The 13,884-nt window shown below is 37.0% G+C and overlaps 1 protein-coding gene and 1 pseudogene across 4 annotated transcripts in view; both read right to left on the bottom strand.

Moving 5' to 3' along the window:
• The window catches only part of Tmem62 (transmembrane protein 62), a 42,627-nt gene that overhangs the window by 21,402 nt on the left and 7,341 nt on the right, over positions 1-13,884 (bottom strand). For 2 of the 4 annotated variants that reach the window (XM_010624812.3, XM_033764973.1), the window contains 5 exons: positions 12,257-12,398; positions 9,171-9,295; positions 8,903-9,025; positions 4,476-4,631; positions 885-1,044 (listed from right to left, as the gene is read on the bottom strand). In XM_010624812.3, coding sequence (XP_010623114.1) covers positions 885-1,044; positions 4,476-4,631; positions 8,903-9,025; positions 9,171-9,295; positions 12,257-12,398 — 706 coding nt within the window. The remainder of the gene's footprint in view (positions 1-884; positions 1,045-4,475; positions 4,632-8,902; positions 9,026-9,170; positions 9,296-12,256; positions 12,399-13,884) is intronic. The other 2 variants (XM_010624813.3, XM_019207593.1) reach the window with 2 other exon arrangements.
• On the bottom strand, positions 4,644-7,636 carry LOC104862660 (annotated as a pseudogene).

Consider the following 13,884-nt stretch of genomic DNA (forward strand, 5'->3'; position numbering starts at 1 on the left):
TATATCATTTACAGGTACAAATTCCCTATGATGAATGTTATCATTATGTATATCTAAAATGTACCAATAAATGTTTTGCAAAAAAAAGAAAAGAAAAAGCTCAATACATAATTCCTACATGCTGTATCTGTTGTGTGTGGGGGTGGAGTGGGATGGAAAATAATTATATGTGTTTTCTGATGGGTTATTTGAAATTTAAAATTGAGAATTAACATTTAAAGGTTAAATAGTGAAAACTATCATAAAATCATCTTATTGAAAATATTGACAGATTTTTTTTTTAAAAAGAAACTAACTTTTAAATACTGCTTACATGCTGAACACTTTGATGAAACTGCCCTATGCTGGTAATAATTATCAATTTCTACTTTGCCACATGCTAGTGAATTAAATGCTTTAAATTGAATCCCAATAAGGATAGGGACATATTACTGCATATGCTGATAACACATACTTCCAAACAAAAAAGTTACTTTGAAGCCTTTAAATTCTGGGTCCTAGCACTTTCAAATAGTGACACAATTTCTCTACACTTAGAACAATCAAACAAGTGGACACACGAACGTGTAGAGGTATATGGGGGAATTTGCCCCCATTATTAAAAGAATTTGGCCAATGGTCAGAAGAAAAAAGAGAATAATTCCCTGAGATTAAACAGAGGAGGACAGAGGCCAGTAGTATTTATTAACTCTCATCCTGTGCCATTATTAGTCTAACAGTAAAATTCTCCCTGCATGCTCAGTTTAAGAATATACTAAATGTAATGTGTATTCAAACATTTTACTTAGGTGCTTATGAACTGACGAAAAAACAAAAACTCCCAAATCAGACTTCATTATGGTAACAACCTAATCATCCACATAATAAATTAAAAATTAACTTACCTGGACAATTACTTCTATGTTATGTGTCCCATTACCATAGTTTCTGGGGTTCCACTTCAGTATGAAAATAGGACCAGACAAATGAATAGCTTGCCCTAAATTAACTTCATCAATCTTAATAGTGACAGTAGTAATAGAGGATAAGGAAAAGGCCAAGACTCTAAAATGAGAGCATAAATAAAATGCACAGCTTTAGGTATTTGTCATTTTTTAAAGGACAGTAACATTATGAAAATATGTGAGTATAGGCAGAACCATCACATGTAAGGATCACGCCACAATCTGATCTTTCTGAATGTTGGCTTTTAGGGTTGTACAATATAGGAAACTTCAGGAATTAGGAACTATTATTTTATTTCTGGAAAGGAAAATCAATTTCTTTTGACAAAACCAGCTAGCCTACGTTTAAAGTTCTTTCTGAAGAAACTCGTGAAGTCCTGGTTTTTCTCTTAAGAAGAGACTATAAAGCAGACACCTTACTTTGTTACTCTAATGCCAGGCCCATCATTTTCTCATTTGGTTCCCAATACATTTGCCCAGGGGAAGAGGATCACAACCAGGGCTGGGTTGCTAGGCCTTTTCAGAGAGTATGAAGCCCAACCCTGACCTCCAGCTCCTATCAAAAACTCTGACTGACAGATGTATGCCACTTCATTAGTAGTTAGAAGAATAAATACTAACTGTGTGTGGCAGTGCACACCAGCAATCCCAGCACTCTGCAAGTTTGAGGAAGGAGGATCACAAGTGTAAGCCCAGCCTAGGTGATTTAACTGCTTAGCAAGAGCCTGTCTCCAAAAGTAGAACGGCTGAGGTTATAGTAAAGTATGGAGGCCCTGTATTCAATTACCAGGACGGCAATCAATCAAAAAATAAAAAAACAGCTTGTTACCATTTCTTTCAGATTAACTACTAAATATTTTTTTAAATTATAATACGCAGTAATGACGGTAGTACTGTGAACGTGGTACTTATATTACTTTTTTTTTTTTTTTTTGGTTTTTTGAGACAGGGTCTCACTATGTAGTTGAGACTGATCTGGAACTCATTATGTAGCCCAGGCGATCCTCCTGCCTCAGCCTCCCGAGTGCTGGGATTACAGGCATGCGCCACCACACCTGGCTACTTATATTACTTTTTAACTGTGTTGGATTAACTAGTAGTCAACTTGTAACACCCAGATGAATTGAATCAGCTTGGTCTGGGCATCAAAGATCCATCTGAGGATTGTTACCAATAGCCAAAAAAGAGAACTGGAGGGGAAGATCTTGGCCTGTTGATCTTCTAGGAGAAGCTTGCTGTGAAACAAACTGTTCCATCAGAGGAGCTCAGGGCCTTGCTATTGCTGGGAATGGCTGCTGTTCCCATCAGGGGAGCTATGATCTTCACCATGAGCATCACTTCCTGGTTCCAGTGTGGATCCCTCAGTATGGTGGCACAAATCCTTCATCTCACTGGCCTTTGGGCATTCCAGGTGCAGATCCTCAATACAAACAGGAGACTTTGCTATGTCTTCCTGGCCACTGGCTGGACTCGTGGAGGACATTGCCTTGGACTCTAAGCCTTCAGATGAACTTGCATGGAACACTGCTAGGATCCAGGCCCTCAGCTGGATTCTTTGGGCCCCTAGTATGCAGTTAATCTCTTACACTCTTTTGCATTTGACTTTTGGGGTAATTATTATGAAATAATCCTATAAACTATGTCCTGTAGTAAATGTATTCTCTTGCCAAAACCCTGACTACAACAGTAACATTATAAATTAATCTCCATTTTACTTTAAAAGTAATTCAGAGGCCGGGGATTTAGCTCAGTGTTTCTGCCACCTGCCTCGCAAGCGCAAGATCCCGAGTTTGATCCCCAGTACCAAAAAAAGTAATTGGATACCTGGTGCACTGCTTGTGGGTGGGAATGTAAAATGCTGTGGCCTTCATAAAAAATAGTATGGCAGTTCCTTAAAAGTTAAATTACTATATGACCTAGCAATTGCACTTCTAGGAATATACCTCCAAAGAAGTATAAGCGAGGACTTGAACAGATATAAGGTATAATTAAAAAAAAAAAATACAGTGAAGCTGGGTGTGGTGCTACACACCTGTACTCCCACCACTTGGGAGGCTGAGGCAAGAGGATCGCCCAGAGTTCAAGGCCAACCTGGGCTAGATAGTGAGTTCAAGGCAAGCCTAAACTAAATACTGAGACCCCATCTCAAATAATAATGATGATGATGATGGTGATGATGATGATGATGATGATGATGATGATGACATTACAGTGAATGTTTAGAATTTTTTCTTTTTTTTTTCTTTTGTTTTTTTTGGCACTGGGGGTGGAATTCAGGGTCATGCACTTGTCAGGCAGGCACGGCGCTACTGAGCTACATCCCCAACCCAGAATTTTTTGAAAAATTTATTATACAGTAGTAAAAGACATATTACCATTAATCCCTCTCCAGTTATTCCCTCTCATTTCAAATACATTTATCCCATTCTTCTTGCCACTTTCTGAAGCACTTTTGGAAATTCTTTTTCAGGTTGCACCATCATGGCTGCCTGACACTGTCTTGAATTAATTCAAAACCTTTACCTTTCAAGGTCATTTTGACTTTGGGAATGAGCCAGAAGTCACATGGTGCCAGATATGGTAAATAAAGTGAATGGCGACACAATGTAATGTTCTCAGAGGTCTGCCTTTCTGTTGGATGACACTCAGCAGCAGCATTCACTGTATTTGTGATCATACCTCATAAAGATACAAAAGAGAACTTCAGGAACTGCTTCAGAAAGTGGCAAAAATGATAGAATACGTGTGTTCAAAGCAAGAATATTTTGAGGGAGATCAATGGCAATATGTCTTTTACTGTAATAATTTTTTTTAATTATACCTTCATCATATATTTCAATCATAGCTCATAGCTTTTGTTTTGTTTTGTTTTTTTGTAGCAGGAATTGAAGTTGGGACCTTGCACTTGTTGGCTTTTGTATTTTTGGAAGGCTATGTAGTAATGTGAAAAAATATTTTTGATACATGACATAAAATTTTGAAAATATACAGGGAATGTGTATATAATGACTACAGCAATGTAAAAACATACAAATAAAAAAGCTGGGAGCTAGGGATGTAGCTCAGTTGTAGGGCTTTTTCCTGACATGCATAAGATCTTTGGTTAGAACCCTGATTCAACAACAACAACAAAAAAAATAACAACTACAATAATAATGGTCTTCTAAATCGGGTGTGGTGGCTCATGCCTGTAATCCCAGCACTTGGGAAGCTGAGGTGGGAGAATCACCATGAGTTCAAGGCCAGCCTGGACTACATAGTGAATTCAAGGCCAGCCTGGACTATACAATAAGTTCAAGACTGGCCTGAACTACATAGCAAGACCCTGTCTTAAAAAGAAAAAAAAAAACAAAAAAGTCTATTCTTTTTAATGGAATGGGAATGAAACAGTAAGCAATTTACCTTTAATGTTTAGGTTGTACAGAAAGCTAAAGTGGGATATCTCATAGCTATTACATGGGAATACAAGCAGAAAAATTTATTCTCCATCAATATTAAACTGAAATTAAATTCCAAAAAATGACAACATACCGGATATGTGTTGAGTGAAGGAGTCTTTCCAGTGGTTCATGTTTAGCACAACTATAGAGGAGTGATTTAGGATTGGTGATAAGAACCACAGGCCACTTGCCAAAGGTTAAATCTGCAAAGCTGAAGAGGTCATGATCAAAAGCAAAGATCCGGTACCTAGATACCAGAGGACAGAAAGGTAATTCAGTTACTTCATATTATATGGGGCACAAAGGTAATAGAACAAATGTAAAAATACAAAACAAAGACTATTCACATTCATCACAAGCCTAAGATTCTTCATTCCATCAACAATGCTACACACTGAATTTTTATTTATTTATTCTTTTGGTACCAGGGATTGAACTCAGGACCTGGGGCTTGCAAGGCAAGCACAGTGCCACTGAACTAAATCCCCCACCCACTGGATACTGAATATTAAAAGCACATCAAGAAACTTTTCGGACTTCTTTTAAATTTTTATTCATATGATTTCAAAGGAATAAAAGTTAAGTTGCCTTGATTTTTCAAATGTATGGTGAATTACGAACTATGACAGAAATAGTAACATTCACCAAGTGTTCCATATGCTCTCCAGAGTTTCCTGGTCTCCTTGGTATTAGGTTGGGGCCATGTGACTTGTTCTGGCCAAAAGGTCTGAGCAGAAGTGATGTGTATCACACTTTTGATCCAGAGAACTTGAGAGCCAGTGTGGTTTGCTCTCTTCTCTGTCTGGAATGGGTGTTACCCTGGCATTATAGGGCCAGGCAAACTGGAATTCTGAGGCACCCATAGAAAAGAGTTGCCCTGTACTTATAGGAATGAAAACTAAATGTTTGTTAACACTGGTATTTCTGGATTTATTTGCATCCATTACAAGGCTTAGCCTGATAATACCAATATTCTGCTTTAAAATCTTCTATTGTAATTTTAAATGTTTATAATGACAGGTAAAGGTTAGGTCCTTTCAGCAAAATTCCAAATAAAACCTTAGGGCTGGAATACAGAAAAGCAGGTGGAAACAGAGAGAGTGAAATGGTTTCATAGTTAACATCACAATTTGTAACAACATTATTTAGATGTAATGAAGAAGCTGCCCCACAATTAGGAAGGTTATCTTACAAGAGACATCATAACCCAGCCCACAGCCTCACCATGAACAGATAGGTCTTAGCCCAAAATAATTATAGTTGCCAGGCAATAACAGGCTCTAGCATAGCTCTTACAGTTTCTTGGAAAGCCAACCACAATAGGGAAGTACTTTCCAAGAAGTAAAGCTGCTTTTTATTTTTTACTAATAACAAATGTACTTATACAGTAGTCCTGAATAGACATTATTTTGTTTTTTAAAGAAAACTATAGCATAACCCCAAAAGTATGCTGGAAAAGTATAAAAGGTTAGAGGGAAAAAGAGTTTCAGTTTAGTCCCATTTTCTGGCATGTCCTGAGTCACCATTCTTTCCTGTTTTTAAGATTATGATTTTTATTATAACTGGTTTAGTTTTAAGATGGCAACATATTAACAAATTATTATTGATAGAGGCATTTCAGTTTGCCCAAAGTTATGCATTGTAAGAGGAATGAAGCAGCATTTCCAGTTGACAAGTAGATCTATGGGTAATGAGGTATCTTTTAAGTAAAGCTTGTGCCAGGTGTGGTGGTGCACGCCTGTAATCCCAGCACTGGGGAGGCTGAGGCAGGAGGATCACTGTGAGTTCGAGACCAGCCTGGGCTACATAGTGAGTTCCAGGTCAGTCTCAACTACGTAGTGAGACCTTGTCTCAAAAAAAAAAAACAATAAATAAATAAAGCTTGTGACAATTAAACCAACAAATGGTGGCAATGAGAAAACTACTGACAAAGTACAACCAGGGAATGTTCACCTCAATTATGCAGGAGTCTGTACTTTAAGTAAAAGAATGAGTACCTGAAACAGTACAAATGGTAACCAGGTACCAAGAAAACAGACAATGAGCTCCAGCAAGAGTATTCTTTTAGAGTTTATAATGTAAATAGGGAGGGATGAAGACGGAAAATCTAGGATAGGCTCATGCACACAGGAAGTTATTCGAATAGCCTGTACCAAGGTAATAACTTCTGACCAAGAGGTTAAAAGGGCCCTAAATAAAATTACTGTCATGGAAAGTGACAGGCAGTAACTCAATGCTGACACAGACAGGACATTGGTAACAATAAATATTCTGTGCCTCTGTGGTAGATACCTGGTTCTCCCAGAACATAAGGAAGAACTGAAATCCAAATCAAAATTACTGCAGAGAAATAAAATGACTTCTGACATTTAGATGAAAGGTTGGTAATATTAGAGAAATTCATACAAGATATAAGACTATACAAGATATTAAGAAGACTGGACAATGCAAAAAGCAGTAAGTAAAGGAAATAATTTGAGCAAAGAGGCAGATATGGTATTCAGTAAACCTAATACCTAAAAGTACAAAATCCCTGAAATAGTATATAATGGAAATGTTTACCAAAAATAAAAAATCAACAAATGCTAATGAAACACAAAAACATTCCATAAAATTTTGAAAACTGTTTTTTCTTCTCATTGCTAGTGTGAGGATATTTAGTAATATTTTCCCACAATCAAGAACAACAGACAAGTAGAGTCCAGAGGCTGATTTGTTTGATGTAACTGGTACTGAAAAGAGCAGCTGTTTGAAGAAACTCGTGTTATCATTTTTAGTTAAATTTCAAGAAGACCTGTTGAAAAACACATGATAAAACACTGCTTCACTTTATTTTCCATTCTCTCCAGAGTCTTCCTAACCAGTGACCCTCCTATTTGATTTTGATTTTGCTGCCTTCAATTATGTCACTGTTGGTTCCTTGCATTTCATTTTGCTATGCTAAAATGCTATGCAAGTTCTTTCACGGGTTCCTTGTTCGTGTGATTCTCACAGCAGCCGGGCTGATCCCCACTGCTATTTCCAACGACGATTCTGGGGATACTACTCCTTTGCTGGTGTAAGTTATCTCTGGAAGTTCAGTCGCTGTCACTCCTTGCAGGGCTCCAGGCTGATCCTTCCTCCAGAGTCCGCCAGCAGAAACCACCTACGGGAGCTTGCGCCCCATGCCCTGCGCAGGGGTCACCTCAGGCCTGCCGCAAGGTCACTGAGTGACACCTGCCCCACTCGTCCCAGGTGACTGCCCAGGAGGGTGGGCCCATACCCACCCGCCCACTTACCACGTATTCCCCAAAGCTGCTTTTTTTTGTTACTATGAATCGAACTCAGGTCCTTGTGCTTGCAAGGCAGGCAGCAGAACCACTGAGCTAAATCCCCAACCCTTCAAAGATGCTTTTTAATGAATGGAAATAGTTAAAAATAGATAACATATTCAGTCCAACCAATATTGAGAACCTAATATCTTCAGAGCACCAGATGTGAATAAATTAAGTAATAGAAAATGAGATGGTACTTATCTATCAACTATTTCACTTACGTACCTCTCTTAAAAAGGAAAAATATATATTCAATTGTACTACATACTTTTGATAAGTAACCTTTTCTTTTTTTGGGGGGGGTGCAGTGAAGATACTGGGTTTTGAACCTAGGGCCTTTACACTGAGTTACATGCCCAGTCAGTCAGTCAGTTATTTATTTATTTATTTGTTTGTTTGTTAGGGTTTTTTTTTTTGTACCAGGGATTAAACTCAGGATCTTGAGCTTGCAAGGCAGGTGGAGGCTAAATCCCCAGCCCTATTTTTTTTTTTTTTTTTTAGTTTTTTGAGACAGGGTCTTGCTAAGTAGTTCAGGCTGGTCTTGAATTCACTAAATTGCCCACACTGAGTTCAAACTTGTTATCATCCTGCCTCAGCCTGACAAAGTGCCGGGGTTACAGGAGTATGCCACCATACTCAGCTAAAATTTTAAATCATTAATATCTTGTAGCTAGAATGGTAGTTACAAAATTCAGGGAAAAGAATAATACTTCTAGGCCTACTGCTTCTCCAAGTATCATCCATAGACCAATATAGACCATAGTCCCACAGAACCAACACAATTGCAACCTCTAATGGAAGGACCTAGAAAATTTTTTGTTTTGTTTTGTTCTGTTTTTGGTTTTGTTTTGTGCCAAGGATTGAACTCAGGACCCTGTGCTTGCAAGGCAGGCAGCAGAACCACTGAGCTAAATCCCCGGCCCTTGAAAATTTTATTTTTAATAAGCTCCTCCATAATTCTTATGCACAGTGGAATTTAGAACTATTTCCTTGGAAATTCAACATGATATAGTGATAGTAAACATCACTGCTACCACAAAGCTTTTGTATAATAACAAAGATTACCAAATATATAAATTACTTTGAAAAACAGAAACACCCAAGCTTTTCCTTAACTGAAATCACCCATTATATCAATAAGCAAAATGCCATTATTTCAGCAAAGCTTTTGTAGGTAAATTTTACTTGGGGGAAGTTCCCGTACCTTCTGTTATCTTTCCAGTCCCCCACTTCAAGTTCCAAAGTGCCCTGCAAGTGACGAGTGTGCAAAACAGGCATCAGTCCACCAAGTGTATGGAGGTGCCCACACAAATACGCTGTTGCCGAACTAACCAACAAAAAATAAACAGAGTAAATGAACAACGACAGCCTGTGATGCCAAACTAGCAAGGATGTCTCTTTAGGAAAGCAAGCTAGGCATGGCAGTAAAATAACCAAAAACAGCTAGTTTTGGTTTTGGAATTTTTCTTTACCTCATTACTGACTGGATTCCTGGTGATGGAGAAAGGATAGTAGATGTTGTAAAGTGTCCAAACCAAATCGTATGGTTGCTCGGACTACTTTCTTTGGCTAGTAATAAGAGCTCCTTCATCTGTTTCTGAAATGGGAGAAAAATGAAAGGACCTTTAATTAGGGTACAGGCTGAAATTCAGTATGAATAGGTTAAAGTGTTATAATAATAATTACATTGTATCTGGAGCCTAAACCCTGCTCATTAATGACCTTAATGGACATCTGTAAGATTGAAACTGGCTCTTTGTTGTTGTTGTTGTTGTTGCTGCTGCTGCTTTGGGTTTTTTGTTTTGTTTTGCTTTTATTTTGGAGAAAGGGTCTTGCTATGCAGTTCAGGCTGGCCTTGAACTCATGGCAATCCTCCTGCCACAGCCTCCACAGTACTTGGATTAGAAGTGTATACCACCATGCCCAGGAGATTCAAATTGTTTACACCAGGTGTTGTGGCATATGCCTGTAATCACAGCACTCAGGAGGCTGACACAAGAGGATCACTGTGAGTTCGAGGCCAGCCTGGGCTACATAGTAAGTTCAAGGCCAGCCTGAATTACACAGCAAGACCTTGTCTCAAAAAAACAAAACAAAACAAAAGCCAGGTGTGGTGGTGTACACTTGTTATTCCAGCACTCAGGAGGCTAAGGCAGAGGATTGCTGTGAGTTCAAAGCCAGCCTGGCCTACACAGTGAGTTCAAGGTCAGCCTGAACTACATAGCAAAAACCTATCTCAAAAGAAACATGTCCACAGAAATGCTTGTTACCTAAATGTTCAAAAATAGCTCTACTCTGGCCAGGGATTTAGCTCAGTGGTTCTACCACCTGCCTCGAAAGTGCAAGGACCCAAGTTCGATCCCCAGTACCCTCCCCCCCAAAAAAAGCTCTACTCATAATACAGTAACCAAAAACTAGAAACTGTAACAAATTGTACTATATCTATAGAATGAAATACCATTCAGCAATGAAAAGGAAACAATTAGTGATTAACATAACCACATGGATGAATCGTGGAAACATGCTGAGCATAAAAAGCCAGATCCTTAAGGAAAGTTAACAGAAAATGAAAAAAAAAAAAAAAAAAGGAATAAAAAAAAATGTAAAAAAAAAAAAAAAAAGGGAGGAAAAAGAAGAAGAAAAAAAAAAAAAAAGGGAGGAAAAAGAAGAAGAAAAAAAAAAAAAAAGGGAGGAAAAAGAAGAAGAAAAAAAAAAAAAAAGGGAGGAAAAAGAAGAAGAAAAAAAAAAAAAAAGGGAGGAAAAAGAAGAAGAAAAAAAAAAAAAAAGGGAGGAAAAAGAAGAAGAAAAAAAAAAAAAAAGGGAGGAAAAAGAAGAAGAAAAAAAAAAAAAAAGGGAGGAAAAAGAAGAAGAAAAAAAAAAAAAAAGGGAGGAAAAAGAAGAAGAAAAAAAAAAAAAAAAAAAAAAAGGAAGAAACCAGATCTAACAAGGCATAGTGTGTGATTTTATTTACATAAAATTTTAGAGCAGGGCTGGGGATTTAGCTCAGTGGTTCCACTGCCTGCATTGCAGGCCCAAAGTCCCCACTTCAATCCCCAGTACAGTACAAAAAAAAAATTTAGTGCAAATAAAAATAATTAGTACTGATAAGAAACTAATCATTCAATCTATAGAAAGTAAAGATAGATTATAAAAGGAAACTTTCAAGGCGACGGAAATGTTCTACATCTTGACTGTGGTGACAGTCACACCATATACACATGTGTCAAACTCTTCAAACATTTAAAATGAGTCTATTTTATTGTATGTAAATCATATACCATACAGCTGATTTAAAAAATAATTTGCATATATACAAATATGCATTATTATTATCTGTAAAGTACTCAAAGCAATAAATTTCTGGGCCCTACTTCCTTATGGCAAGTCTGGGAAGGCCAAGGAATCTGCATTTTATAATATTTCAGTTGATTTTTATACATACCTGATCCTTAAATTTTACCTTTAAAAAACTATTCTAAGGACTAGTATTTAATCGACTCTGACTAAAGACCCTTGGTAGCTAGGATACAAAATATAAATTAAATAAAATACCTAACATAACATAATGTATTTGAAAATATTTTTTCCAGTTAATTTCAAGCTCCTTTGAACTTTTAAATGACTCTGAATCTCTTTCAGAACTTAGCAATTTCTGCTATTTATTATAGTTATTTCTGTACTGCTCTTATACCCCACCCCTAGATTAAATACTGTTAAGTGGGCAGGGACTTGATCTTATAACCTTTGTACCCTTAACTAGAAGCCTGAATATTTTATACAGGGCATGTGCTCATTAAACAATAACTTGGCATTTATTGCATCAAGAAATATTGAGAGGGCTGGGGATTTAGCTCAGCCATGTCTTGCCAGCCTTGCAAGTACATGGTGTTGAGTTCAATCCCTGGTACTGCAAAAAAAAGGAAAGAAAGAAATAATGGCTCTCAGATGTGATTTTATAGACAGTTGTAATCCAGCAAGTTTTCACCTAATGTTGTGAAAAAATATTTATAAGTTGTCCTCTTCATTTTTTCTTTGTTTTTTCGAGACATGGTCTCCTATGCAGATCAAGCTGGTCTGGAATGCACTATGTAGTCCAGGTTGGTCTTGAACTCACAGCAATCCTCCTGCCTCAGCCTTCCTGGGTGCTGGGATTAAAAGGGTGTTCCACCACACCCAGCTAGTTGTCCTTTTCTTATAAATTACTAATTAGTATTGGCAATTATGATGATTTAGCAGTATACCATTTGGTATACTCAAAGGCATATGCCCTACATCTTGCAAAATACATGCTACACTTGGTATATATTTTATAAATGTTTACTGAATAAATATAAACTATAAGGTGCTTCTTCATATTTGGGTATAAGAACAGGAGGACAAATGATAGTGCTGAAGTAGCTGACAGCTCTTAGCCATTACTGTGAGCACAATATAATTTTTCTTGAACATTCCTAAATAAGAACTTGTTCACCTAGGATAACTTTAAATGATCCACTCGTATCCAAGAAAACATTTAAAAAACGGTAAGCTACAAAAGAAAGCAAGATTGTTACTGTACCTCATCTAAAACTCCAAAGAAATTATAGGGCCTCTTTGGCCCTGGAGTTTGGGTAGCATCAACAGAGATGAAAGAATAATTGCCAAAGGGAGTACTGTGGACATAATGAAAAGAGCCGTCCCTGCTTACTGCAGAATATTTCCTAAAAAAATACAAGACAGGAAAGTTTTAGTGCAACCATAAAAAGACAGAATTATTTTAAAGTTTGTCTCCAATATCACATTCAGATTTTCCTTCCCTTTGAAAAAGAAACTTACTGATCTGAAAGAGAAGCACAATAAACTAGATGGATGTAAACTGGACAGACTAATTCAAAGTTTCAAAGTTCTTGAATTGTCTCTAAAGATGCATGCAAACTAACTCATCAATAACCAAACACGAAGTGCTCAAGTAAAGCAGAAAAGAAGGCTACTTCAAGTAGTTCCTTAAATATTCAAAGATAAATGATACAGAATCCAGTGACATAGTACTTATCAATCATTTAAAAATTTAGTACCTAGCGAAAGTCTTGGTGTAGTGAGATACAAAAGGTGTTGGCTTCTTGAAACAAAACCAGAGAGGCTTAATTCCCAAGATAGACTTGCAAGGGTAAACTCATGAAGCCAGAAGAAAAATGTCAATCTACCTCTGGGTTGGTAAATCTGTTTTGATTCCTAAAAATATATTGATAACATATATAGTTATCAATAATATCTAGTAACAAAAGTCCTCATTACTTTAACAATTATGTGAAGTGACCATAAAGTTGGAGAATAAAGAGTAGGAAGAAAGAATGGTAAGGTAGTAAAGACTATGAATTCACTGAGTCTTTGAGTAAATGAGCAGTACCGGTTCCCTTGGGAGAATACCTATATTATTCAAATGTCAGAACCCCAGAACAAGAGTTGGTATCATCTTTTAACTATGTTTCCTATATAATGTTTTACCTAAGAGCACACAGTACATAAAAAATTACAAATAAGCTGGGCACAGAGGCACTGGCCTATACTTCTAATACTCTGGGAGGCTGAGGCAGGAGGATTGCCTGGGCAACTAGACTTAGCAAGATCTGTCTCTAAATAAAAAATTTTAAAGGGGCTTGATTGAGTTCAATCCCCACTACCACCACCCCCCAAAAAATCACAAATAAACTTCTAAAACTTAATATGCTAGGATGTGGCTATGTTTAAGCAAGAACAACCGTCAAACATATCATAATCAAAGTAAATATATTATCATGGATTTACACTTAATACTAAAAAATTAGTCAAGCCCAATTTAAAGAAAATCAACTGGTTCTATTGCCTCTCTTAGTATTTTTTTTTCAGCTTTAATTGAGTTTATTGGTACATTTTAGGGATACAGTACAGTTACATTCATTGTTGGGATCTTGTACCTCTACATGACAAGTCTTGATTCTCATTTTTTCCCCTTACCTCTGCCCTCCCTTCACCCCCTCTCTCTTAGTATTTTTTAAATTGCTATTTCGGGGTTTTATTCCACATAAAAAAGTTTTATTTGTAATTTTCTTTTCATTTTTCATTTATTTCTCTAATATACATTGTATCCTTCCCTACTTTTTCTTTTTCTTTTTTTTTTTTTGGTACTGGGGATTGAACTTGGGTTCTTGTACTTGCGAAGCAGGCACT

This window comes from Fukomys damarensis, unplaced genomic scaffold (genome assembly GCF_012274545.1).
Source record: "Fukomys damarensis isolate Sample0158 unplaced genomic scaffold, DMR_v1.0_HiC HiC_scaffold_17, whole genome shotgun sequence".
Taxonomy (NCBI): Eukaryota; Metazoa; Chordata; class Mammalia; order Rodentia; family Bathyergidae; genus Fukomys; species Fukomys damarensis.